Source organism: Mytilus galloprovincialis, chromosome 6, assembly GCF_965363235.1.
Source record: "Mytilus galloprovincialis chromosome 6, xbMytGall1.hap1.1, whole genome shotgun sequence".
Lineage (NCBI taxonomy): Eukaryota > Metazoa > Mollusca > Bivalvia > Mytilida > Mytilidae > Mytilus > Mytilus galloprovincialis.
The window spans coordinates 58,813,977-58,841,865 of record NC_134843.1 but is presented as its reverse complement, the minus strand read 5'-3'; the positions used below and the strand labels follow the sequence as shown (position 1 = coordinate 58,841,865).

The 27,889-nt window shown below is 34.4% G+C and overlaps 1 protein-coding gene across 4 annotated transcripts; it reads left to right on the top strand.

Moving 5' to 3' along the window:
• The first annotated feature begins 169 nt into the window (after positions 1–169).
• LOC143079984 (uncharacterized) lies at positions 170–23,432 on the top strand. 4 transcript variants are annotated; one of them, XR_012979577.1, is made up of 5 exons: positions 170–311; positions 8,190–8,306; positions 9,220–9,336; positions 10,513–10,636; positions 11,362–11,574. XR_012979577.1 is itself a non-coding variant. In XM_076255618.1 (5 exons), the coding sequence occupies exons 1-5, from the start codon at positions 263–265 to the stop codon at positions 23,352–23,354; spliced, it is 534 nt and encodes a 177-aa protein (XP_076111733.1). In that variant the 5' UTR covers positions 170–262; the 3' UTR covers positions 23,355–23,432. The 4 variants fall into 4 exon arrangements, 3 of the variants coding, with proteins under 3 accessions (XP_076111733.1, XP_076111732.1, XP_076111730.1); XM_076255618.1 differs by lacking the exons at positions 10,513–10,636; positions 11,362–11,574 and adding exons at positions 21,919–22,042; positions 23,228–23,432; XM_076255617.1 differs by lacking the exons at positions 9,220–9,336; positions 10,513–10,636; positions 11,362–11,574 and adding exons at positions 19,879–19,995; positions 21,919–22,042; positions 23,228–23,432 and having other exon boundaries at positions 171–311.
• Positions 23,433–27,889: the final 4,457 nt, after the last annotated feature.

Genomic DNA, 27,889 nt, shown 5'->3' with positions numbered 1-27,889 from the left:
GGGTTTTTTTTCTGAAACATTCATTTGCTGTAGTCTGCTCTATGGTCGGGCTGTTGTCTCTTTGGCACATTCCCCATTTCCATTCTCAATTTTATTTGGTGTCCTTTTATAAATGTCCACAGAGTACCGGTCCAGGAGTACCATGAATAAGTAATTAACCTTTACTATCGAAAGTACCGTTTGTGAATAAGTTAAACACTGCGTAAGATAAGAATATTGATAGCTTAGTAATCTAAATTTCGGACAAGAATATCGTAACAAAATGGAGAATATATTCTACTTCTTAATGATAATAGTCGCAGCGGCTTCAGGTTTGTGTTTTCATATCATACCTTAATCAAATATTTATTTTCGTTTTAAGACGAATAACAAAAATACAAACTTCACTACCTCTAATGAATTACAAACCAAAATATAAGTAACTCGTGGTGCCGATTTATGACGTAATATTGTAATTACATTGCATGTATTTTTCATAATAATACGTACGCTTAAGGGACGACATCAAAGTTCAATGAAGGATTTATAAATACTTAATTCACATAGTTTTTTCACTGACCCCCACGCCCCCCTCTTAACTTAATTTGGGAAAAATTGATTGACCAATAGGGATATAATATGTAAAATCGATTTTAGATTTTATCCTACATCGATCTTTTGATGTCGTCCCTAAAATGATAAGTTCAGTTTGTCTATCGTTTGCCAGTAGAATATTTTCTGTATTATGGTAGACATACTGGAAATTTCAAGAAGAATGCAACATCTTAATCCCTAGCATTCGGGTGGAAGCCATAAACTTTGAACAGACACATGAAGAATGATGCTGTTTTAAACATGTTTTCGAATGCTCTACCCCTCTTTTTTTGACAGTGGTGCAACAAACAACATCGGGAAACACTACAAATCAGTTAGACAGGGCTGATAAGTGAAAAAAAAAAAAAAAAAAAACTGAAAAACAAAAGACAAAAAGTACTGGTCTACATGTAGGAGTACTCGAGGTTACGTACTAAATGTTTTTTTCTTTCTTGGTGTAATGTATTACTAGTATTTACACTGTGCCTTTGTATTCTAACATGCATTTTTTTTATCAATACATGTAGGAGTACTCGAGGTTACGTACTAAATGTTTTTTTTTTCTTGGTGTAAAGTATTACTAGTATTTACACTGTGCCTTTGTATTCTAACATGCAATTTTTTTATCAATACATGTAGGAGTACTCGAGGTTACGTACTAAATGTTTTTTTTCTTGGTGTAAAGTATTACTAGTATTTACACTGTGCCTTTGTATTCTAACATGCAATTTTTTTATCAATACATGTAGGAGTACTCGAGGTTACGTACTAAATGTTTTTTTCTTTCTTGGTGTAATGTATTACTAGTATTTACACTGTGCCTTTGTATTCTAACATGCAATTTTTTATCAATACATGTAGGAGTACTCGAGGTTATGTACTAAATGTTTTTTTTTCTTGGTGTAAAGTATTACTAGTATTTTAACTGTGCCTTTGTATTCTAACATGCAATTTTTTTTATCAATACATGTAGGAGTACTCGAGGTTACGTACTCAATGTTTTTTTTTCTTTCTTGGTGTAATGTATTACTAGTATTTACACTGTGCCTTTGTATTCTAACATGCATTTTTTTTTTATTAATACATGTAGGAGTACTCGAGGTTACGTACTAAATGTTTTTTTCTTTCTTGGTGTAATGTATTACTAGTATTTACATTGTGCCTTTGTATTCTAACATGCATTTTTTTATCAATACAACCGTATCTTTTAGATTAAATGTTGATCAAAAATGATAATAAAATCATGGCATATATATACACCCCGTAGGTGATCATCGTTTAACATTCTAATGGGCACGAGGAGCTCAAAATGAACATTCCTACCAATAATTATACTAAGTAACTGGTATTAAAAGTTACATTTTATCAAATCAGAATGAAAGCCTAACAAAATGCAGGTCAATACAGGAGATACATGTATTGAAAACGTGAAAATATAAGCCGAACATGTACACTGTTTAACAGTGTGTAAACATGATTAATCTATGCAAATGCCATTTCCGTTTGTTTTACTTGGATCAATTTAAGGTCAAGGAACCATATACTTCATCTAGGAAAGTACCTAAATGTTTCCAAAAAAAAATATATGTGTGCCCAGAAAATCATGATTCGTTTTATTAAATCAAAAATAAATAGTTTATTACTAACCAATATTATATATCGTTCTGACTATCTTTGTTGTCTTTTGATATAATAATTAAAATGACAAAACATGTGGATTCATTTGACGTCATATGCTATACAATTATTCCAATAAAAGAAGGCGAAATGAATCTCACTATTCTCTGCTGGTGTAAAATAAACAATGAAATGTGGGAAGGTAAACCTATTATAATTATACCTCGCAAAAAGTTAAGCAACACCTGATAATTTTCCAGAATCGATTTTTATTGAATTCATAACTTATCAAAATATCGATGCAATGAACTAAATTTGTGTTTTTATAAGATAACATAATTATATAATATTAATTGAAAAGTGAAATAAAATTAACGGTACCAATTTTCTTGCACCAGATGCGCATTTCGACAATACATGTCTCTTCAGTGATGCTCGTGGCCAAAATATTTGAAATCCAAAGCTTATATAAAAGATGAAGAGCTATAATCCAAAAGGTCGAAAAAGTATAGCCAAATCCGTGAAAAGAATGAGAGCTTTGCATTAGGGAGATACATTCCTTAATTTATAATAATTTCTATCATTTTGTAACAGCAAATTTAATAACACAAAAATCCGTATTTTCATGCCAATATCGAAGTACTGGCTACTGGGCTGGTGATACCCTCGGGGACTAATAGTCCACCAGCAGAGGCATCGATCCAGTGGTAGTAATAAAATTAACGGTACCAATTTTCTTGCACCAGATGCGCATTTCGACAAGACATGTCTCTTCAGTGATGCTCGTGGCCAAAATATTTGAAATCCAAAGCTTATATAAAAGATGAAGAGCTATAATCCAAAAGGTCGAAAAAGTATACCCAAATCCGTGAAAGGAATCCGATCTTTGCATGAGGGAGATACATTCCTTAATTTATAATAATTTCTATCATTCTGTAACAGCAAATTTAATAACACAAAAATCCGTATTTTCATGCCAATACCTAAGTACTGGCTACTGGCTGGTGATACCCTCGGGGATTAATAGTCCACCAGCAGAGACATCGACCCAGTGGTAGTAATAAAATTAACGGTACCAATTTTTTTGCACCAGATGCACATTTCGACAATGAAAGTTTGGATTGTTTTCATGATTGATTTTTTTACTATTTCATTTTGGGCAAATGGTTGTAAAGTGGCAAAATAAAATACAAGATCAAGTTTTAACTTATCCTGACGTTTTTGAAAATTTGCTTTGCACTATTATATACACAAAATTCTTTTTAAAACTCGAGAGTGACAATTTGTGAATACATTAAAGTAAAATTTAGGTCACTAGTGAGTGTATCCTTCACGCTTCCGGACAAGTTCATTTACACGTCGTCTCATGCTTTGAACAAAGCGTCGTAATATTCTTACAGGAATTCTTTGCCATTTTTCAATCAAGGCTGCTCGTAATTCCTGTTAACTCTTACTAGCAGGAATCCTGTTGTTGCTTTTTCGACCAATATCATCCCAGACATACTCAATGGGATTCAAATCCGGTGACATGGGTGGCCAAGGAATAGTGTCAGTTACCTCCTTGCGTAATAATCTGAAACAATGCGTGCTCTATGCGGCTTAGCATTATCGTCAATGAATATTGGTCTAGTTGCAAGATGTGATAGTCAAAATATGGCACATCGATATCCCGTGTAGGTTATCGCGATATTTTTTGACACGGCATAGTCCCATCTAGAACATAATGGTCCATTTTGCAGTCAAATGAAAAGCATCTGTAAAATATCACACCCTTACCGCCAAACGCTGTAGTTCCAAGAAAGAACTGTTTCATGCATGCTGTTTTCCGATGACGCCATACGCGCATGCGCTCATCAATATGAAGTTGGAGGAATCTTCTCTCGTCAAACCAATGGACGTAACGCCACTGTCTCAAAGTCCTATTGCGTTGACCAAGTGGCCACTAATGTCGAGCTTGACGATGGCTACGAGTCAGCAATGGTCTTTTGATTGGTATACGGGCACGTAAATTGACACAATTTAATCTGCGATTAACAGTTACATTTTATTGCACGAAACTTGAAAGAAAAAACTTGTATGTAGCTTTATCGTTCTTCCCTCCGCCTATATCACCCTATTCTCGTATCAAGACTTCAAAACGAGACCAGGCATTATCAGCGACGTCACAATGCGAGAGGAGACGTTATCAAGCTTGCTTTTGTCAAGCGTAAAACTGTCGTAGGGAGAAAGAAACGACCAGAGCTATAATCCAAAAGGTCGAAAAAGTATAGCCAAATCCGTGAAAAGAATGAGAGCTTTGCATTAGGGAGATACATTCCTTAATTTATAATAATTTCTATCATTTTGTAACAGCAAATTTAATAACACAAAAATCCGTATTTTCATGCCAATATCGAAGTACTGGCTACTGGTCTGGTGATACCCTCGGGGACTAATAGTCCACCAGCAGAGACATCGATCCAGTGGTAGTAATAAAATTAACGGTACCAATTTTCTTGCACCAGATGCGCATTTCGACAAGACATGTCTCTTCAGTGATGCTCGTGGCCAAAATATTTGAAATCCAAAGCTTATATAAAAGATGAAGAGCTATAATCCAAAAGGTCGAAAAAGTATACCCAAATCCGTGAAAGGAATCCGATATTTGCATGAGGGAGATACATTCCTTAATTTATAATAATTTCTATCATTCTGTAACAGCAAATTTAATAACACAAAAATCCGTATTTTCATGCCAATACCTAAGTACTGGCTACTGGCTGGTGATACCCTCGGGGATTAATAGTCCACCAGCAGAGACATCGACCCAGTGGTAGTAATAAAATTAACGGTACCAATTTTTTTGCACCAGATGCGCATTTCGACAATGAAAGTTTGGACTGTTTTCATGATTGATTTTTTTACTATTTCATTTTGGGCAAATGGTTGTAAAGTGGCAAAATAAAATACAAGATCAAGTTTTAACTTATCCTGACGTTTTTGAAAATTTGCTTTGCACTATTATATACACAAAATTCTCGTCAATGAATATTGGTCTTGTTGCAAGATGTGATAGTCAAAATATGGCACATCGATATCCCGTGTAGGTTATCGCGATATTTTTTGACACGGCATAGTCCCATCTAGAACATAATGGTCCATTTTGCAGTCAAATGAAAAGCATCTGTAAAATATCACACCCTTACCGCCAAACGCTGTAGTTCCAAGAAAGAACTGTTTCATGCATGCTGTTTTCCGAGGACGCCATACGCGCATGCGCTCATCAATATGATGTTGGAGGAATCTTCTCTCGTCAAACCAATGGACGTAACGCCACTGTCTCAAAGTCCTATTGCGTTGACCAAGTGGCCACTGATGTCGAGCTTGACGATGCCTACGAGTCAGCAATGGTCTTTTGATTGGTATACGGGCACGTAAATTGACACAATTTAATCTGCGATTAACAGTTACATTTCATTGCACGAAACTTGAAAGAAAAACTTGTATGTAGCTTTATCGTTCTTCCCTCCGCCTATATCACCCTATTCTCGTATCAAGACTTCAAAACGAGACCAGGCATTATCAGCGACGTCACAATGCGAGAGGAGACGTTATCAAGCTTGCTTTTGTCAAGCGTAAAACTGTCGTAGGGAGAAAGAAACGACCAGTAATATAACGATAAAAAGATAATCGGGTTTTCTTCGTATAGATATCGTAAAATATCAGCCGCTCGACACAATGTGAAATTTTTTTAGCTCGTTCGCTACGCTCACCCGCCAAAAAGGTTCACATTGTGGCTCGCGGCTGATATTTTACGATATCAATGTGTAGAAAACCCGATAATCTATACTTATAGAACCTGTTTTTTAAGGTACCTAGTAATAGAATTTATACCCGAATTCTTACCTGTCGATTAACAATAGATTAACGAAATATATGGAATCAAAGCAGTATCAAATTAAATTTTAAAACCAAAAAATAGAGGCAAAAACATGTAGGTGTTGCTTAACTTTTGGCGAGGTGTATATATGTAAGTTAGTGATTATATTTTCGAAATTAAGTGAGTTGAACTTAGAATCATAAACATCGTTGACATACATTATGGAACTACATAATGAACTGAACTCTCTATTGGTAACAATGAAGTCGGATGGGGAAAGAGCCAGATTGGAAATTCATCGCCAGTTCTGACGAGGCCTTGAAGTCATAAAACTTTCGAGTCATTTTTGTAATCGTACTCCAAAATCTACCAATCAAAATGCTGGATTTCATGTTTCGAGCATAATTTTTGTGCTCTGAGCACTGAGCAAATTTTTATGACTTCAACCCCAGGTCTCAGTTCAACTTACTTGGATCAATTTATGGTCAAGGAACCATATACTAGTACTTCATCTAGGAAACCTAAACCAGCCCTGAAAAGTAAAAACAAGCCACCATATACCAGGAAACGCAACGCTAACCGTTACGCCCAGTGGATAGCCACAAAAACAGCCGTTGTACCCGCTGCAGAACAGCAACAAACCACCAGCGTAGAACACAACACTCAGAGCGTAGCTAGAGACACCATATTCGGTCACGTACTAACACCAACAAGGTACAAAGGGGAACCAGGTTGAGTTGTAATAAACAGGGATATTGTCACAAGTCCTTACAACCCCAGCAAGGCATGTCATTGCCTGATCTACTACAACTTCACAAAAGGCATAGGCAAGCGAAGTAGGATCGGCTTTGATGAAGGGTTTCACTTCAAAGACCAAGACCTACTGACCACACTACCACACACATCTCCCGTCTGCATAGGATCCAAAGGGGCAATGCAAGCAGCCATCTTGGCAGAACGACCTGATACTCCGTACCAGCCATAACATCGCAGTCGGAGTAAGATGAAAGCCAAACGACAGATAGATCAAAATCTGTAAATGGGCATATTAGTCCGCAATTTCCAGACATGATAGCCTGACGGTAAAACACACACATCATCATCATTGTCAAATATATATTGTATTATCAGTATCGATCATTATGGATTGAAAAGACAGGGTTGTGGAATAACTGGAGTTTTGCATGAAACAGACATTTTCATATGAAATACACGAAAAAATCATGAATTACACAATTGATTAACTTTTGACACTGGTACTTATGAGCTATGAGTCCTAAAAGGATATCATATGAGAGACTTGTCACAATATCGCAATTTTCAAAGCTTAATTTGAAATTCTTTTTTGCAAAGTTTTGTGACAAAATTGTGCCCTCGGTTTCTATCAGCCTCTTTACACTTTCCCTCGTGTACGCTTAATGATTATAATTGTTGCAAACGTTAACCTTGCGATTATAAAAAGAAGTTTATAAAATAGCTACAAACAACAACGCTGCTACCATAATATAGATAAGTTTTATTTAACAAACAATCAACAAAAACTTACCTAATCTAAATAAATAATTTAGTACTCTGAGTCATAGTAATATATATTTATATGTTTCGGTGCTACATGTACATGTACAATAGTATATATTACACGAAATCATTTAGAACAGTTCTATAGATAAGTCGGCAATTTTGTATTTATATACGCCTTTAAATCGCGTTCTTGGTATAGAAGCAGCGAATTCAAATTTCCGGCTAATTTAACGCTAAATTGAAAATCAGCTGCCAAAATTTCTGACTTGATACAGGTACAATGTATTTCATGAAGAAAATTGCTGGTTAAACATAGTTTAATAGCAAGTTAATCCTCTAACTTGTATGTCGCTTGTTTACAGTTCCGACAATAACTTGGACCCAGCAGCCAAAACTGTGTAAAATCAGACATACACTAATCGGAGGCGTGATCACCAACACTTCTGATGATATTTTAGCAGCTAGGACGTGCTTTCACTTACTTAACGACGAAAATGTATGTAACTGTTTCAGGTTTCCTGTTTTGAATAAAATAACGATGTTTTACGTGATTTGAATGATTTATGTGATTGGAGTAATTATATATTGCTAATCACACTTTTACGTTTTTTCTTAACAGTTTCGGCTGGGTCATCTTCCAACTGTACTGACGCTACATTCATTGACTGTAACGATACACATGTCTGCAGCAATTCAGATCTCAAGAAGTACTGTCCTCTAACTTGTGGTATATGCAGTAAGTTCTTATAAAAAGTTGTAACGACATGGTGAACTTAAGATATGATCCATCTTACCTCCGAAGTTTAATTTTGTAAGATTTATAAGAATAGAAGACAATAGATTTTCGACACATGTCATTTCTAATTAAACACAGTATAAATTATTTTTATATATGATTGGGTTTTCTACTGTATCCAGTTGATCTTTTCGTTCACTTATGCATGTTATATTGTAGATTACCGGTTCATACATGTATGATGTAGCACAAAAACGTCTTAATTTATATCTTGAACAGAAATAGATATTGCTCATTTATGTCATTATGCATCCTAAAGTGTTATCAATTGTCTCTTGTTGAAACAATAAGGGTGTTGTTGTCACTTACGCATTTTTCGTGGGATTTTTTACAGGAAAAACTAATTTACCACTAAATCGTCTACAGTACAACTAATGTTCGATCCCCATACCGCATTTATGGTTTTGTGTCTTCTAAATTTGAGCCAAATAGTGTTCGCTGTTGATTTTTTTGTCTTTTTTACATACATTCGGAATCCTCTGTGTTCGTCCATGCAGTGTCATTGCAAAAGTTTGCCCGCGAATTTGCTTTTCATTTCATATATTTTTTTACATGTAGTTAGACAAAAATGGAAAATGTTAAATCCTTGTCATTTTTCATTGTTTTTAAAAGCAAAAGGTGTTGAAATTTAATGTATAAAGTACATGTATCATCTAAGAGACATTTCCCGCCAAATTTGCAATTGATTATATATCAAAAGCAAGGACACGGGTTTTCATTTTTGTTCTGCTTTGTAGTATTTATAAACTATCTGTGTATAACAATCTTACAAAAAACTTGTTATTTTAAAACAGAGCAATACACATTATCCTTAAAACAGTGTATTAATGTTTCTCCTTTTCTTTTGTTTTAGAACCCTGTCAAGACAAGAGTGTATTTAACTGTAATAAGAATGTGTGTTCCTTTCCCACACTGAAGAAGTTCTGCCCTGTAACTTGTAATTCCTGTAGTGAAGCCACACATATTACATGTATGTTATTTATTTCTACATGTGTGTGTGTGTAAAATTAAATTTTACGTGAACTATGACTGTTATCGCGCATTTTGAATTTATTTTGATCGTTAACAATATAAAAAGTCGCATATTGTATAATAAGTTACAATTACATGGATGGTATTGTATTCTCAATAGTTTCAGAAAAAAACATTCCATAACCTCATTATTTTCTAATTTAATATTCTGCGATTTCAAGCACTGAACTTCATACATGTAGCTGTTTTGTCAGATAATAAAAAGTTGTAATAAAATGACCTTCATTACATGTCAACATCATACCTTATCCTGACGTGTGCTGAAAAAAAATCGGCTTACCTTGAATGGCTTATTTGAGTTCACTAGTTTTCGGAATTTTAGTGGTACATTGTACTAACGTAGGTCATTCTTATCTGAACAAGACGGCAAATATGCCTTCCTATTTAATTTCATTTATATCTATAAGACATAAAATCTTTCCAAGAAGCTAAACAGTAATACAAAGTCCTAAAGCTATCATTTCACACCAAAATTGACCAAAAATTTCACTTACTGACAAGTTTACAGCTATGCGTAGGATCTATTTTGTATTTTGATGCTATACCTACAATTGACGTTATGTTCGTAACACTTCACTACTTAAAACTTATAAGATATTTAACAGAAGATACAACATTGAAATCAATTATCGAACGCCAACAGAGAACAATTGACGGCACTATGATAAAAAGAAAATTGACTAACAATAATCCAAATATTACGTAGAAACACTACGAATAATGCCACAAGAAGTACAAGAAGAAGTAAGGGGGACCCTGCTGATGCGGTAGGATTCTTACTACATACGTAACGTCTCTGTCCCTTCATTCTCCTCAGGACACGTAAAAAATTGGGGATAATACATATCACTTGTACATATCACTTGTGATAAACACTGAAATGAATTACATATATTGGAAATCTGACCAAACCCGGAAAAAATCTCGTAATTCACATTTTTTAGAAGCAGTCATCATTTCAAATTTCTATCGGATATATACACAACATAGTGATATATATAGTTTTACCGTATCTTCTATCATCATTCGTGAAAACTAAGAGACCAATAACGGATAATTCCTTGGTATTGTTTTATATTAATGCTTTCGTTCTTCCCAATTATGTTTTATTCAGCGCAGTTAAACAGTTGTTATTACAAAGGAAATTCGTACCAGCAAGGTGAACACTTTACTGATGGTTGTGATTACAAATGTGTCTGTGAAGATGCATCTACCGGACGTTACATATGTCATTCGATGTAAGGTTACACCTTTTGTACAACTACGAGACACAGTGTTCGATAAATGTTGGAAAAGATTAAAAATTAGGAGATTGAGCATGATGTGATATGATTGCTAATGATTCAACTATCCCATATCATACAAATGACTTGGGTTTAAGCAACACATACTATGGGATACATAGGCGTACTTACTAAATTTGATATGCGACTTGTTGAAGCAATACAATAAGACAAGATAATACAGACAAAGGCTCATGCAATGCTCAATTTGTAGGAAGACAATACTGTAAGTCTGTTAGGACAAATAATCTTCTTTTTTTTTCTTTAACATGAAGCAATGCCTGAGCAACGATTTATATATTTACCATGACTTTTTTTTAAACATTGACGTCTGGTATGTTTTGATAGAATTAAATTGATGTTACATAGTGTACATAGTTTACAAAAACAATGGCACGATTGACAAAATGAAGAAATGTCACTTTTATCCAAGATTTTGCGCCCCAAAAAGGCATGATTTCTACGAACCATGAAATTGTAACATACTATAATACTTACATTTCAGAATACTTTATTTTAATTTTTAAATAAAAGTTGAGTGTTTTCACATTTTGACAATCATATTAATTCCTAAACTCGTTTTGTCAAGATTATAACTTTATACAGGTCAAGATAGGGTCTTAACCGTTTAATTTATTGTCGAAAATTGTTGAGTATTCTAGAAATATCTTTTATTGCAGGTGTTACCAGTGGAGCCTACCAGATGTTTGTAAATTAAATCCCGCTGCTCCTGGAAAGTGTTGTCAGACACCAAGTTGCCCGTCATATGTCCAAATTAATTATCCGTCAGGATATTCAGTTGAATAATTACCTAGTTTAACATGTTTAAGCACAAACAGTGTATAGACATGAAGAGGGATACATATACTATGAATAAAGATGAGAGAACATTACGGTTTAGATTTGCTTTGATAATAGTTCACACTATAATATGTTTAAAACAAAAAGTCGTCGGCTTTGAAAGGACGAATAACAAGCAACATGATATAAGCACTGTGTTTTTACTTAACAACTAACAACTTACAACACGAAACTTGCCAACAAGATAAAACTTGATGAAAATTGACCACCAAAAGGAAAACTAGTTATAATTTCAACATACAAGAATAACAAAAACGGCATTAGCAAACAACAGCATCTACGCATGATTTTATCAAGTTTTTATTTAATTAACCTGTGCACTTTATTGTGGGATCTCGTGTTATCATGAACGATAAATTTTATTGCGTAATGAAGATGCTTAAGGAATAACGCGAGATTGCAGTGTAGCCAATCAGAATAGCGTATTATAATGAAACATACATCTAATGTAATAATTCAAATTTAACACCACTGTTTGTATGTTTCTTGGTTGCATCCGTAGCTGAGGTCGTTTCAACTTGAGTAAAATGCTTGAAAAATAGTTTCACTTCCATTCACCATACCCCCAACTATATATTACATAGATTTATTGTCGAATGAAAGTGTCTACACTGTACAAGGCCAATACCAGTATAGCAAAACAACATCAAATAAACCAACACGTCAATGTAATCAGCTATTACTAACTATTGATCCTGACATACTGGACATTCCTGCTACATTAACTTGAAGCCTACCGAATGCAAACTCAAATCATTTCACATATTTTTTTTCTATTTTGTCATGTATCTATAAATTGGCAATCCAATAATCGAGTTTACATAAAGGCATGTAAACAATAACACTTATTTGCTTAAATTTCTAAAATAAAGTCTGAAAGAATTATCATCTTCACACGGACTTTCCATCCATTGTATCTTCCGAAGCTGGAGTTGATGCATTCCCTCTTCAGGATTCACACTAAGAAAATTAAAGGCTGACCTCAAAATGCTCAAAACAGCTAAAAGCTAAACACGAGACAAATTATTATGGTTTTGAAGATGAAATAGCCGGTCTTGGACATCTGGGCTTAAATACTATGAAACCCAAATTAAAAAAGCAGTAATTTTGTATCATTCTTTTCGTTTATATTAATTTGAACTATTGATATATTAATAAGATTTTGTTTAAAACAAAAACTATTTATTTCCGCTTTAATCATGCCGTATATTATCAACAGTATATCGTTTTACTTGCACTGTACTGACTTATTTTTTGAAAGTTTTATGTGTATATCTGTCAGAAAAGGTGACGTATCTCCTTACAAACCTGATAAAACTGTTTACAACTAAATTTGACAACGACACTGACAGGTACAATGTAAACCGTAGTCTCAAATTTAAAAGTAATGATCCTTCAGTGAATATACTTAATAATGTATGCCTATGTAAATTTACGGACGCCATCACAAGTTGCTTGACTGTTATGTAATATCCGTTTTACAAATAATGTAACTACAATCGTATCCACTATTTCCCGATCGAGATCTACAGAATAAGACGAATCATCTCATTTGTACTAATATAACCATCACGATCTGCTCGCCCTTTCGGAACACCTAATATAAAAAAGAAGATGTGGTATGATTGCCAATGAGACAACTGTCCACAAGAGACCAAAATGACACAGACATTAACAACTATAGGTCACCGTACGGCCTTCAACAATGAGCAAAGCCCATACCGCATAGTCAGCTATAAAAGGCCCCGATAAGACAATGTAAAACAATACCAACGAGAAAACTAACGGCCTTATTTATGTAAAATAATGAGCTAAAAACAAATGTAACACACAAAAAAAAACAACAACCACTGAATTACAGGCTCCTGACTTGGGACAGGCACATACATAAATAATGTGGCGGGGTTAAACATGTTAGCGGGATCCGAACCCTCCCCTAACCTTGGATAGTGGTATAACAGTACAACATAAGAACGAACTATAAAAATCAGTTGAAAAAGGCTTAACTCATCAGATGGACAAACATACAACATGTACAAGTGGACGTGGCCGGGTACTTGTACATCCCGACACAAAAAGACACAATGAACAGATCTGAGAGTACTCACAGTTATCTGACAGCTAGTTCAAAGCCACTAACTAACTAAGTTCCCCTAATGTTTTTGAGGTTTGTAATTCTCTGCTTTTGAATGATTAGTTTTCTATGATGTGTTGAGTGTACTGTTGTTTGTCTGTTTGTTTTTTAAGCCATCTGTCAGTACCTTTTCGACGTATGAGTTTAAATGTTACTTTAGGATCTTTCGCCGTTTCATTAATGACTTCGGAAAAAAAACTGTTTCTGTATGTCTGTTAAACTTTACATACCAAAACGATATGTTTCTTGCTTTCTGTTGAAAAACATTTGTTGTTATAATTTCGGTGGAGTGCAAAAGAAGAGGCTCAATCTTTTTAAAAGATGAGTATCTGGATTACTTAATAGATTAGGGAAATGAAAAAAACTTTTAACGTAGTAGTAAAAAAATAAATCAAACAATAAAAATTGTTAAAGTCTAATGATAAGGGTGGCACATATTCTACAATGTCTTTTAATGTTATGTATATTCTGTACTCACTACATTAAGTATTTTAATTCATCAATTTGCTGTTGACTTTAATTCTTTATTCAATAATAATACGTTTAAATTTTCAACATTGTTGTATAAATTATTTTGGCTTGAGCCCCAGTCCCACTAGAAAACGATCGTACCACGCTCACCGCGATCTAAACTAAATTCAGATCGTGGTGAGGTCGCGGTATGAGCTGCATGAACATGTAAATTTTCGTTGCTTTCACGATGCTACTACGTCCTCATTACGCTTCTACAACGATCCCGCTTAAGCTGGGGTCACACATTCATGATTTTTACTGCCGTCCTTGACAGGACCGTTCCCGATTAAAATTTGTCAAAAGTCTGATCAAGATCCTGTGAATTGTGGATGGAAATACAAACTTTAATTAAAATTTGTAAAAAAAATAATTTAATCACGACAACAATCAGATATTGTTCAGGAAACGTCGATATTCAACCGTTTCCAAGCGAATTTATCCCGATAATCCCGTTCTCAATCCGCTTTTAATCCGATTTGTATCTTTCGCCTGGTAAAATTCGACCGAGTCTGTCACGACTGAGTCTCGATTCTTCCGAATGTAATCCGACAAAGATCAGACAGTGACAGGACAGTGAACCGACGCTGACGGAAGTTATCCGTTCGAAAACAGTCAACATACTCGGGATGATCAGGTACTGACGGAACGTAATCCTATCACGGTCCGCTCTATCGCATTGCAAACGACTTTGTCTGGTCTCAGTCGTACTGAATTCTGTAATTGTCGGGAGTCTGACGTGGGTATCATTGACGAATTTCGTATTAATAACGGGACTGTTCCGGAATGGTTTCGTCAAAAACGGTTCGCAATCGACAAGATCTGGATGCAATCTGGACTCAATCGGCAGAAAAACAGCAATGAAAAATTTCTCCAGATTGTTCTCATTCCACAGGACACCGTCAAAAATACACAGAACATTGTTAGGATTTTGATCCGATACGGCAGAATCTGTCACGACATAGGCACGATTGTAATCCGACTAGACAAAATCGGCCGAGTTTCCCCGAATGTTACGGGACGCACCTAACTGTCGGGTTACTTTGCCGAACTATTCGGACCCCTCCCGACCCGTGGGAATTTTTTACGAACTTAAACGACTGCGTTCAGACAATGATAGGACATTCCATATAATTGAGGATAGTAATCCGACTTTTTCACTTTTCGTGTCGTATCAATGTCTGATCTCAACCGGGAGCAATAATCGGCAATGTGTGAACCCCGCATTGTCAAGATCTTTCTACGCTCATCACGTTCTCACTACGACCATACCACGAGTTATCCGATTGCAACACGATCTGACCACGTTTCTACTGCGATTATAGCACGTTCTTACCACGATTATACTACGTTCATACCGCGATCGTACTACGTTCTCAGCAATAACGTCAAACATGTTGTTCCATTCCTTCTATTTCTGATTAATACGTAGATTTCTCGGGAACAATACAGTTATGCCACCAAAATCTACTGGAACACGTGGGCTTGGTGGTAAGGGTTGATGTAGAGGCAGAGGGAGCTCTAGATATGATAGTAACGAATCCTGGTCAAACAGAGATGTCGGACCGACCAATCCAACCTAAATTACAACCTATTGCTGGTCCATAGAGCTCAAATGACGATTTTTTAGTGTACGATAGCAGAGATGACACATATGTGTCATAGATATAGGAAGAAGTGGTATGAGTGCTAATGAGACAACTCTCCATCCAAGTAACAATTTATAAAAGTAAACAACTACAGGCCAATGTACGGTCTTCAACACGGAGCCTTAGCTCACACCGAACAGCAAGCTATAAAGGGCCCCCAAAATTACTAGTGTAAAACCATTCAAACGGGAAAACCAACGGTCTATAGCTAATCTATATAAAAACGAGAAGCATGGCTGAGCCGTTAGAGAAAATGGACAAGAAGTCCTAATTACATATACAGACAAACAAAATTTAATATAGTTTAAGTGAAAATGACAATGAGAATGATGGTCGTCGTACGAACGTGGTCAGGTCGTAAGAAGAGCACGATGAGGACGGCAAGGCGTGCTAGAATCGTACTATAGTCGTGAACAGCGTAGCCTAGTGGTAGTGGAAGCGTAGTTGCGTCGCGGTGAGAACGTGATGGTCGTAGTAAGGTCGTAATAACGTCACTGTGAGATTGTAGCGCAGTATCTCCGAATAAAACCATTCTTTCACTACGCTCTCCCTACAATGGCACAGCGACCTTTGCGATCTTACTACGATCTTATTTCGCCACGACCGCATCACGATTGTTTTGAACATGTTCAAAGTTGGCCACGCTCATCACGATCTTGAAGACCTCACGGCATCTACACGATCGTACTACGATCATCAACATTTGCATTTTGTTCACAGATGGTAGTGCGATCGTGGCCTAGTGGGACTGCGGTATTACTGTTATCTATGATGAGCTTAATTAATCTTATGTTTCAAAGAATGGCGTTAGGATATATTTCATTTTCAAAGGAGGAAGAGTCATCTTTTAAATACAGTGGACCATCTCTACAATCTCTATATATCTCCAAATTAATACGATATTCCTGGGCTTGTATGTTCTATCATGATTTCGTTGATAAAGGGTTGCTGCTCACAAGGAAGCTATTAAACCAAGAGTTCCAAATGGTGAAGTTGAAATCATCCCTTGGTAAATTTTACGAATGCCATCACGAGTTGGTTGACCGTTATGGAATAACCGTTTCACGGATGATATCGGACATGTTCCTTATTGCGTTACTACAATCCCTTCCCTTTTCACGAATTTGACCTACCTAATAAAACTATTTACCGGGCTTGTAATAATATGAGCAACACGACGGGTGCTACATGTAAAGCAGGATCTGCTTACCATTCTGGAGCACTTGAGGACCCTTCCCCCATTTTTTGTGGGGTTCGTGTTGCTTAGTTTTTAGTTTTCTATGTTGTGTCTTGTGCACTATTTTTTGTCTGTCTTCTTATGCCCCATATATGGATACTATGTTTTCTGGTCTGTGCGTCCGTTCGTCCATCCGTCCGTCCGTCTGTCCCGCTCCAGGTTAAAGTTTTTGATCAAGTTAGTTTTTGAAGAAGTTGAAGTCCAATCAACTTGAAACTTAGTACACCTGTTCGATATACATGTAATATGATATTTCTTATTGTAATGCCAAATCAGAGATTTTACCTCAGTTTCACGGTCCATTGAACATAGAAAGTGATAGTGCGGATGGATATGGACACATTCTTGTTCTTTGTTAGCCGTGGCGTAGTGGGTTAATTATCGATCTATGAGTTTGACTGTCCTTCTGGTATCTTTCGTCCCTCTTTTAAGAAAAAAAAAAAAAAAACAGATAGCATGTCCTGTATAAATTTTATTTATTTTTTGATTCATTTATTTTTATTGTTTGGGTGTTGTTTTTTTTTTTTTGCTGTGAAATCTGTTCTTCAATTATAAGTCTGTATTATTATATTATTATATTAAAACATAAATTCTAATGTTTGTTACCAAATTTTTATTTTCTATTCACCAATGTCCTTTTGTATCTGTCCTTACATAATCGTGCATGAAACACCTTCAAACTTAATCTTTACTATCAACAGCACTACCTACTGTATACATATAGTTCATTAGTTTAAGATAAGAACGTTGAAATAGATTGACTGTTAAACTCCAAATTGCACACACGGATTTCGACGAATCATGATTTTTAAATATTTGTTCTTGTGTATAGTAGTTATTGCAGCTTCAGGTGTGTATATGTTATTTCATATTTAATAAGCAAACTCTTTATCTCCGATCCCTTACAGATAAATTACATAACATTGTCATATTTCAATTGGCTTATGAATTACATTTTGCCGTATAAATGAACAAGTTTCAAGAATTAAATTGTATATTTATTTCTTAGATGCCTCTTAATATCTATGTATACAGACAGGTAGATAAACATTGTTACCCGGATTTGTTTTTTCTTCAAACCTCAATCGATTTATGCATTTCGAACATCGGTATACTACTGGTGTCTTTATTTACCCCGATCCTATCAATGGGTACACCCTCACACACGCACAAACATGAATTGAAAACAGATTGTTGACAAGTGTCTCGGGTGTATATAGTCAAGCAAGAAATAAATTATCTTCAGTTATTCATTTGCCTTTTTATCGATTGTATTGCTTGTTTGTATTATTCTGACTTTGAGCTGGCCAGCTTTTATTCTTATAATCCAAAATGCCACGTTTGTTGTACAGGGTTTGATTAAGGCGATAATTGAAATAAGTTAAACAAAAAACTACAAGAGTATAGTAGGCTATTGTGCTTATAATTTGGCTCCAGCAGCCCCAATTGTGTAAATATACATCACTGACATACAACAATCATATACGTGATCTCCGGCACTTCCTCTATTTCTAGCAGATGTTTTAGTGTCTAGAAAGTGCTTTATTCAGTATACATTCACACATACATGCCAACGCAATATGTGTACCTTTTACAAGTTTTCTGCATTGAATTATGATTAATTTGATTGCCAGTTTGGAGTATTAATATTGCTTTTAAAATAATGGTGTATTTTGTCTTCAGTTTCGGCTGGGTCATCTTCCAACTGTACTGACGCTACATTTATTGATTGTCAAGATACACATGTCTGCGGCAATACAGATCTTAAGAAATACTGTCCTTTAACCTGTGGTATATGCAGTAAGTTGTTAAAAGAACTTATGAATTTGAATCCTAGGTTTTGTTGAACCAAAGATTTATCATGTTTGTAATGATACCAGACAATAGGTATTTGTATACATATCTTACATCTTTAATATTACTCAACAAAGTATAAAAAATCCATATATAAACATGTGGGTTCAAACACAGTTCTTTCCAATATGGTTATCGTTACTGTTGTTAATTAGTATGTACTAAATTGTTCTTCTTCAGCTTTATTGTGTGTTCTTCTTGAGATTTATTGTGTGTTCTTTTTCTATTTTTTTTCTTCAGTTATTGTTTCATTCATTGATTCATGTTATTGTGTAGCATAAAAACGATTTAATTTATCATGAATAGAAATAGATGCTGCTTAAACATGTTAAATATTTCATCTAGAATACGGTAGTGTTTTATTAAGTATGCCTTGATGAATCAACATTGAAGTCATTGGTAACCTATGGAACTATATGTTTGTGTTTTTGCACAAAAACAAATTAATGTAAAATTACAAACTCGTCAACGTCATTTGTGATAAACAAACTGCATTTATTGTTTTGTTCCTTCTAAATTTAAGCTTAAGAATGTTTGCTTTTGTTGTTTTTGATAATGTTTTTAGATATTCGATATACTACAGTTTTTTTCCATGTAATCCAATACAAAAGAAGACCGCTACTCCTAGTTTCTTTTAACAATATATTACATATAGTTTAAAAAACCGTCTTTTAAATTGCTATAACATCCGTGTGCATGTCGCATAGTTTTTGAAGATAAAAATGTTAAAAATGTTTAATGTATTATAACTGTAGAGAATATTATTTCACGCCAACTTATATTTAAAACACAAGGATAAGGACGTTACCTTTTTTCTACTTTTTTAAACCCTGTTATCTATACAATATCTGTTTATAATACAATGTTATAGTCTTACAAGAACCTTGTTGTTATGTTTATCGGAGCGAAAATCCTTAAAACAATATATCAATATTTCTTTCTTTCGTTTTAGAACCCTGCCAAGACAAAAGTGTGTTTAACTGTAATCAAAATGTGTGTTCCTTTCCCACACTGAAGAAATTCTGTCCTGTAACTTGTAATTCCTGTAGTGAGTCCACATATATTACATGTATGTTATTTAGTTTAATATGTGTGTAGGTACAATGTAAAACAGTTAGTAAAATTGTTATCGCATCAGAATAATGCTTTTAATTGAATTTAGATTGCTTCATTCATATCAGTTGTACATTTTAATACTATTCTAATAGTTTACAACAGGAAAAGTAGAATGGAAATGAATTACAAATATATATCGAGTATATTGTATTCTTAAGGATGTTTGCTCCTCTACTTTTTGAACTTTTGCCAGATTTTCGGAATCCTCTGGTTTTACCCATGTATTAACATTTTAAAAAATGCCCACTAACCCTACTTTTCTTTTCATTTTTTATTAAATATTATTTAAAAAGCCATATTTCAAAATCTTATGAAATCCTTGTTATTTTTTCATAGTTTTTTAAACAAAAAAGGTGCCAATGTTAAGTGAAAGAAAAATCTACAGAGAATTATTTCCCGCCAAATTTTCAACGGCTTATTTCTCGAAAACAAGCACACGGGCCCTCCATTTTTTTCTGCTTTTTTAGTTTCTTTATTTATATACTTTCAATTTATAACTGTTACAGTCTTTTAAAAAGCTTGTTATTTTTAAACAGAGTAGCGAACATCCTTAATAGGTTCGGGACTAAAACCACTATATTATTGGTAACATGGTGTGTTAGTGACCTAATACGATATATATGGGGTAAGAAAATTCCATATGGGGTGAGAGCGAATCCCCATATGGAATTTACTGACTCCATATATATCGTATTAGGTCATTAACACACCGTGTAACGAATTTATCATACCGACTATCTTTACATGTGGTATTTTGGCTAGAGGCCTATCAAAGTGATCAAGTCTTCAATACATAGTATTAAGATTCTACTTCTATTTGTCTATACAGAAAACAAATGCCAACAATAGCAACTTTTAAGCTTTGTCTAGGTCTGTTTATTTAAAATCCTTTTAGATCAGAAAACTGAAATACAACACAGTTTGGTTGATATGAGAAGATAACATTCCGAAAATCAATGTTTAGGACAGTTTTTATTAATAAAGGCAGATAATACTTCACTTCAGATTTACAGGATTCCATGTCCGGGATTATCTGATAGTTTTACTTTATATTGATTCGGTACATATATGTTTCAAAGTGCTTTGTTTTTGGTGCGTCAAGGACCTCAGATCTAAAGACTCTAGGTTTCTTTTACTAATGTTTTGCCATAAACAAAAACATTTTACTTATATGAAATGCAGTATAAGGAAAACATGTAACCAACGTATGGGTATAACGAGCAATTTGGAAAAATAAATGTGTCTTTTTCGTATACGGTTGCGAAGAAGAAGCGATTAAAAGTAACAGTATTCGGAGGGACGACTCTTACACATGTTACAGTGACATTTGTTTGGTTAAACAGGGTCAGTTTCTAAATCGTATAAAATGTTCAATATCATATGCCATATATCCAAGAAACATCCTGCGAAACAAAACATTCAAACAGACATCAAAGTGGCGGAAGAAAAAAATAATAGTCGGATCAAAATCAATATATCTTCCAATAGAAAAGTGGAAGGATCTAAAAATTACTTAGTCTCGATCTATACCAACGTATATGATTTAACTTCATAATTCCATCATCGGCTCACATGGCTATAGCATATCGGCCATTTTTCATAAAGGGAGCCGGAGAGAACAATCGAAAGGAACACTGGCAAACCTAGTCAATTAAGATGGGATTCGAACGTGTCTTACCTCGAGCACCGTTCGAAGCCACAAAATCATTGTTGGCAGACTAGTGATAACTCAAGATGAACTTCTCAGACCGTTCAGTTACCGAAACCAACTTACATGTAAATCAAATTCTAAAAGCCTTCAAAATGTATATATTACTAGTACTAGTAGATTGTAGAATTCCATTCATTTGGTTCTTCCCAATTTTGTTTTATTCAGCTCAGGTAAATAGTTGTATTTACAAGGGGAAGACGTATCAGCAAGATGAACATTTTGACGATGGTTGTCGTTACAAATGTTTCTGTGAAGATGCATCTACTGGAAAATATGTTTGTCGTGAAAAGTAAGGTGCTTCTATATAGGTTACAACTTTTTTACAATTAACGTAATTATATGTTAAAATGCCTGATTTTAATTGGTTAATACGTGGGCGACATCCTGCTATATTATCCTTCACTTTTATATGCCGGATTTTGATTGGCTTACACGAAGGAAATATTCCGATGGCAGTGCAGATCAATCAAAAGCGATCGTGTAAAGGAAAACGATATTACAGACAATGCTCAGATCTTTCCATAGAATGTAAAAATAAAACTTATATCATATGCATATATTGTATTGTTTTTCTAATATGTGTCACGTTGTAACGTTCATGACGTCATAGTTAATTATTTCAATTTAAATAGATATTGTTAGAAAGTTTAAAAATAAGGAGATGTAGTGTGATTGCCGGCGAGAAAGCTTATATATACCAACTATTGACGTAGAAGAACGCAACCATAATAGGTCAATGATGGACCTCCAATGGTAAAATACTGAAAAATTGAAGCGCTTCTGCGATTCATACAAAATGTACCTCGGTCAACGCTTTTACACCCCAATGAAGTTACAAAAAGATGCATTCAATTCTTAAATAAAACGACACATTATGAAATATTAATTGAAAACGCATAACTCGATCAATTAGCCATATGGAAAAACAACACATAACATGAAAGAACAAACTTTTTATATATGTGCCTGTCCCAAGTCAGGAGCCTGTAATTCAGTGGTTGTCGTTTGTTTATGTGTTACATATTTGTTTTTCGTTCATTTTTTTACATAAATAAGGCCGTTAGTTTTCTCGTTTGAATTGTTTTACATTGTCTTATCGGGGTCTATTATAGCTGACTATGCGGTATGGGCTTTGCTCATTGTTGAAGGCCGTACGGTGACCTATAGTTGTTAATGTCTGTGTCATTTTGGTCTTTTGTGGATAGTTGTCTCATTGGCAATCATACCACATCTTCTATTTTATATTGATCTATGACGCATGTAATTAAAGAAAAGGTTTTTTTCACATTTTTTATGTTTTACACATCATGATATTCACTTCTTAACCCATTCCTTCTCCGAATTCCAACTTCATACAGGTATATATTTAGGTCTTAACCACCCAACTATCTGTCGAAAATATTCACGATACACTATTGTGTATTCTAAAAGTATTGCTTGCTTCGTATGATATCTGTTGTACATTCTGTTGCAGGTGCTACACGTGGAACCTACCAAGTGTTTGTACATTAGATCCTCCAGCTCCTGGAAAGTGTTGTCATCAACCAAATTGTCCTTCATACGTACAAATAACGTATCCACAAGGATATACCAAAGAATAGTCAACAAATGTATTCATAAGCATGTTCATGTATATTTAGATACATACATGTAATAAATGGAGATACGAAAACATGGAAGGTTAGGTTTGGTTTCGTAACTCTTTTCTCTGATCTTTCCCGTGACTTTGACTTAAAGAACAGAAAATAGTAGCTTTGTTATTTTTATTCCTGTTTTTCACACAGACATGTACTGAAGGCTCAGATAAATTTAATATGTTTCTTTATCTAAGAATGTTTTCACGACTGAAGGACAATAACCTGTGTAAAGTTGGCTGAAAAAATAGTCCATGCGGACATTTTAAATTAGTGTATTGCTTTTCATGTCAACTGTTTTCACATATATAAAATACTTTTTCAAGAAAATAAGCAAAAAAGCAAAAACTGTATAAAATATCAAATGAGGCTAAAACTAAGATTGCAGATCTTGTTTTATGCAACATGTTTCGATTTTAAATGTTGTTTTCTAATTACCACTTTACTTTAAATGTATACATGAAGTAGATAACGTATACTGTTGATAAAAATTGTTATATTAGGGCAATTGTTCATATAAATAGTTACATGTAGCAGTACCGGCAATGTAAGCCAAATATGGATCATAGGTAAATCTTGATTTGCCGGTACATTTATTTTTAAAAAGTTTAATAATAGTTTTTTTTAAAATAACACAAAAACAAAAATAATAAAAATCGTCATTAACGGGTAAAACCAACAAGATAAAACTTGATGACAATTGACTACCAAAGTCAGAACTAGTCATAATTACAAAATCACAGAATAGAAAAAAAAGGTATTAACACACAAAGGCATTAATGCATCAGATAAACGGAGTTGTCTGCTATTAATTATTGATTATAAACATTATCTAGACAATTCCATATGAATTTAAAAAAGTATCATTGCCATTATACGACAAATGTACCACAACTTGATTAAGTAAAATTTTGGTGCGTTGTCAGTGGGAATAACAGTTCAATCTCCAGTTTTATTCAAATATACCATCCCCTATTTACACGTTTCTTGGTGACATACGTAGCTTTAATTGTTTCAACAATGGTAAAATTCTTGAAAATATAATTCTTCTTCCATTCATCATACGCCCAACTACATCATTCATTGTCGAATGAAACTATCAACAGTGTACAAGGCTAATATCAGTAAAGCAAACGACACCAGGTCAACCAACACTATGTAACCAGTTCTCGACTATTGTTCTTGGCATACCGGACATTCTTGCCACGTTCACCTGAAGCTAATCTTATGCATTTCCAAATCTTTCCAAATCAGGTTTAAAAGAATTAGAATCTAAACACGGACTTGCATTTTTCATCCATTTTGTATTCCGAATCTGCAATTGATTAAGCCCCTCCCTGAATGAGTATTAAATTCATCAAGATTAAAACGGATGTCATCACGAGATGGTTGACTGTTATGTCATATCTATTTCACAGATGACAACGGATATGTTAAAATTGACGTTACTACAATCTCGTCCCCTATTTTCCGAATGAGATCTACTGAGTTAAGCGACTCACCGGGTGTGTACTTATATGAGCATCACACGGGTGTCACATGTGAAGCATGATCTGCTAACCCTTTCGAAGCACCTCGAATGACCCCATACTGTACTCTTTAAATTTTGTACTTTAATTCATCAATTTAAAGTTGAACTTAGTTCTGTTTATAATATATAGCGGTGTTCGTGTTGCTGTTATACCCCTATCTGTGACATTTTTACTCATTGTGTCTGTTTGCATTGCTCACATATAGCTGTCAATATAATGGAATTTGACGCGACTCTCATTCAAGTGAGAGGTTTGACTAGCTTTAAAAGTTTAACCCACCGTTTTTCTTAAATTGTCCTATACCAAGTCAGGAAAATGGCAATTGTTATCTTATATACACATGGAAAAAAGTATTGCAACACCAAATTGAGATTCAAATAAAAAAAACACTCTTTATTTTTTTGTGATATAACTTGTTGAAATAGAACTAGTTAAACATTATTCAAATATCACCTGAATTTAATCAATACATATCCACTCGATAAGTTCTTATCTGCACATGCAGCTACTGTACTCGTAAACAATAAAACAGATGTTTTTATCCTTATTGTTTTCAACACTTTAAATAACCAAGTTTATAAAGATATGTGATTGACACCTTATAATTGCTCATCCACAACTCATAACTGCAGCAAGATGGCAGATAATCAGCATAAGAGAAGCAGGTATGTCGCTGTGACAATTGCAGGTATTGTTGGTCATCACCATTCCACTATAAGTCGTTTTGAGAATAAAAATCAGGCAACAGACAATGTTAAAGACCTACGAGATCAAGAAGACCCCCTATAACATCTGCTACAGAAAATCAAGCATAATGAAAGTTGGTCAGAAGAAAACCCATTGTAAACAATACAATCCTAAAAAGAGAGTGATGACCATACAAGAGCCTTTAAACAAGAACTGTTCGAGATCGGCTCATCGCTACTGGTTATCGTACGATAAGACCATTTCGGGGACCTTTGCCTACGAACATACACACAGTTGTCCGTATCTAATATAGTACAGAGCTCGCTAAAGTTGGAAGTTAGCATAGTAGAGAAAGATCCATTGTGCTAATGGATTTCGGTTTATCTTCCTTGGCCTGATCGTAGCCCGAATTTGAACCATATCGAGCATGTATAGGACACTATTGGGCGTAAAGTGCACGAAAGGTCACCCCAGTTCAAACACGTCATGACCTAAACAATACCCTTCAGGAATGGTTGCTGCTACCTTTAGAAACAAGTTAGTCGACTTCTGGCAGGGATCAGAAGACGTTAAGATGCGATTATCCGTTTGAATGGCGGCTGCGCACAAAGTACTAATTCTTTGGCGTATAACGATCAACCATGATGTGAACAAACATCTAAAGATTAATTTTGAAATGACTGACATTGTAAAGTTCGACTACAGTGAAAGTTGTAAAATACATTTTTTTGTACAAAAAACACTTCATTTTGTTATAAAAATTTTGGTTAGATAAAACATTTTTTTTCATACATTTTTTGTTATTTTTAATGCCAATGTTATCATTAACTACGCTTCAATACTATTTTACAAATATTTTTTAAGACGGACAGCTAGATACCATAAGCATACTATGTATACACATGCCAGAGTCTGAGCTTGATTTGCTATATGACATAAAAACTAAACTGACGAAAAAAGGTCATTTATTCAAAATCTTAAAATGCAAAAAATAACATTTGACATAAAAGTTCATATTTAATATGAAATAATAATACATAATTAATACGAAATTACATCAAGTAATATCATATCATTTGAATAAATGACATAAAAAATAGCAAAGGTGGTGAGAAAAATCTGCCCCATAAATAAACATATACATACATGTATCTACTTCAAAAGATAACTTATGGCCATAATAACATTAAGGGAGGTATGTGGGTGGGAATTTTGAACAAATTGTTTGATAAGAATCACAAGTTAACACATCAAATGTTGATGATAAATGGAAGTGACCACAATGCAGTTACACGTGAACTCGTGCTGACCCGCAAGATCATTTACCAATAAGAAAGATGAAATCATGCATTGGTCATAAGTGAAATTTCTCTGCACGTGAAAACATGTTATCTAATTTCAACAATTTATCGTTTAATTAAGTAAGGACACTCTGACCATTTGACCAGACTAGAGACATCATACATTTAGAGTATAAATAGCTCACTCTTTTATTTAAGTTTAACGATGGGACAACATGCGTCAACCGTTTTAGTCTTCAGTTAAACAGACTCTCTACTAATATATTTGGTTTTTTTTGTCATTCTTTTATATAAAAAAGGCCGTTTGTTTTCTCGTTTGAATTGATTTACATTGTCATTTCGGGCCTTTATAGCTGACTATGCGGTATGGGCTTTGCTCATTGTTGAAGGTCGTACAGTGACCTATAATTGTTAAATTCTGTGTCATGTTGGTCTCTTGTGGAGAGTTGTCTCATTTTCAATCATACCACATCTTCTTTTTTATGATAATGTTCAAGTTCATGGATATAATCTCCATTCCCGGTGCTCCTGTATTGTTGTATGATAAATTGGTTCCAAATTGATTCTCTACCATCACGAAAACTCCTTACCATTATCATGATTAAGGTGGGTACCATGAAAATTGCGATGGGACTTTGCGTTTAAGCTTTAAAATCAAAAGCTCGTAACATTATCTGCATTGGATGTGTACATCAACATCATCAAGTGTGCTTTAATATACTCATAAACACCTAATTAGTCACTCTTGTCATGTGTGCGGACATTAGACACGAAAGATTCAAACATCTAAATATTTATTTTCCGGTGCAGAAAAATCGGTACCGTATATGTTATTATATTAATATATGTGTAAACAAATGGAATTCGGATATAAATCTATTGCAGTGCATGTTGCTATTCAATAACAATTCCTTTACCGTTAAATCGAAAAATTATATATTAAGTTATTCCTAAATGATTTTATCTTTGATACGACCACAAT

Bases quoted from the DNA above. Each gene is read 5' to 3' on its own strand.
- LOC143079984 (XM_076255618.1), top strand. From the start codon at position 263: ATGGAGAATATATTCTACTTCTTAATGATAATAGTCGCAGCGGCTTCA. The intron at 8,307-9,219 runs GTAAGTTCTTAT...CTTTTGTTTTAG, and splicing joins TCTAACTTGTGGTATATGCA to AACCCTGTCAAGACAAGAGT. The intron at 9,337-21,918 runs GTATGTTATTTA...TGTTTTATTCAG, and splicing joins TGAAGCCACACATATTACAT to CTCAGGTAAATAGTTGTATT.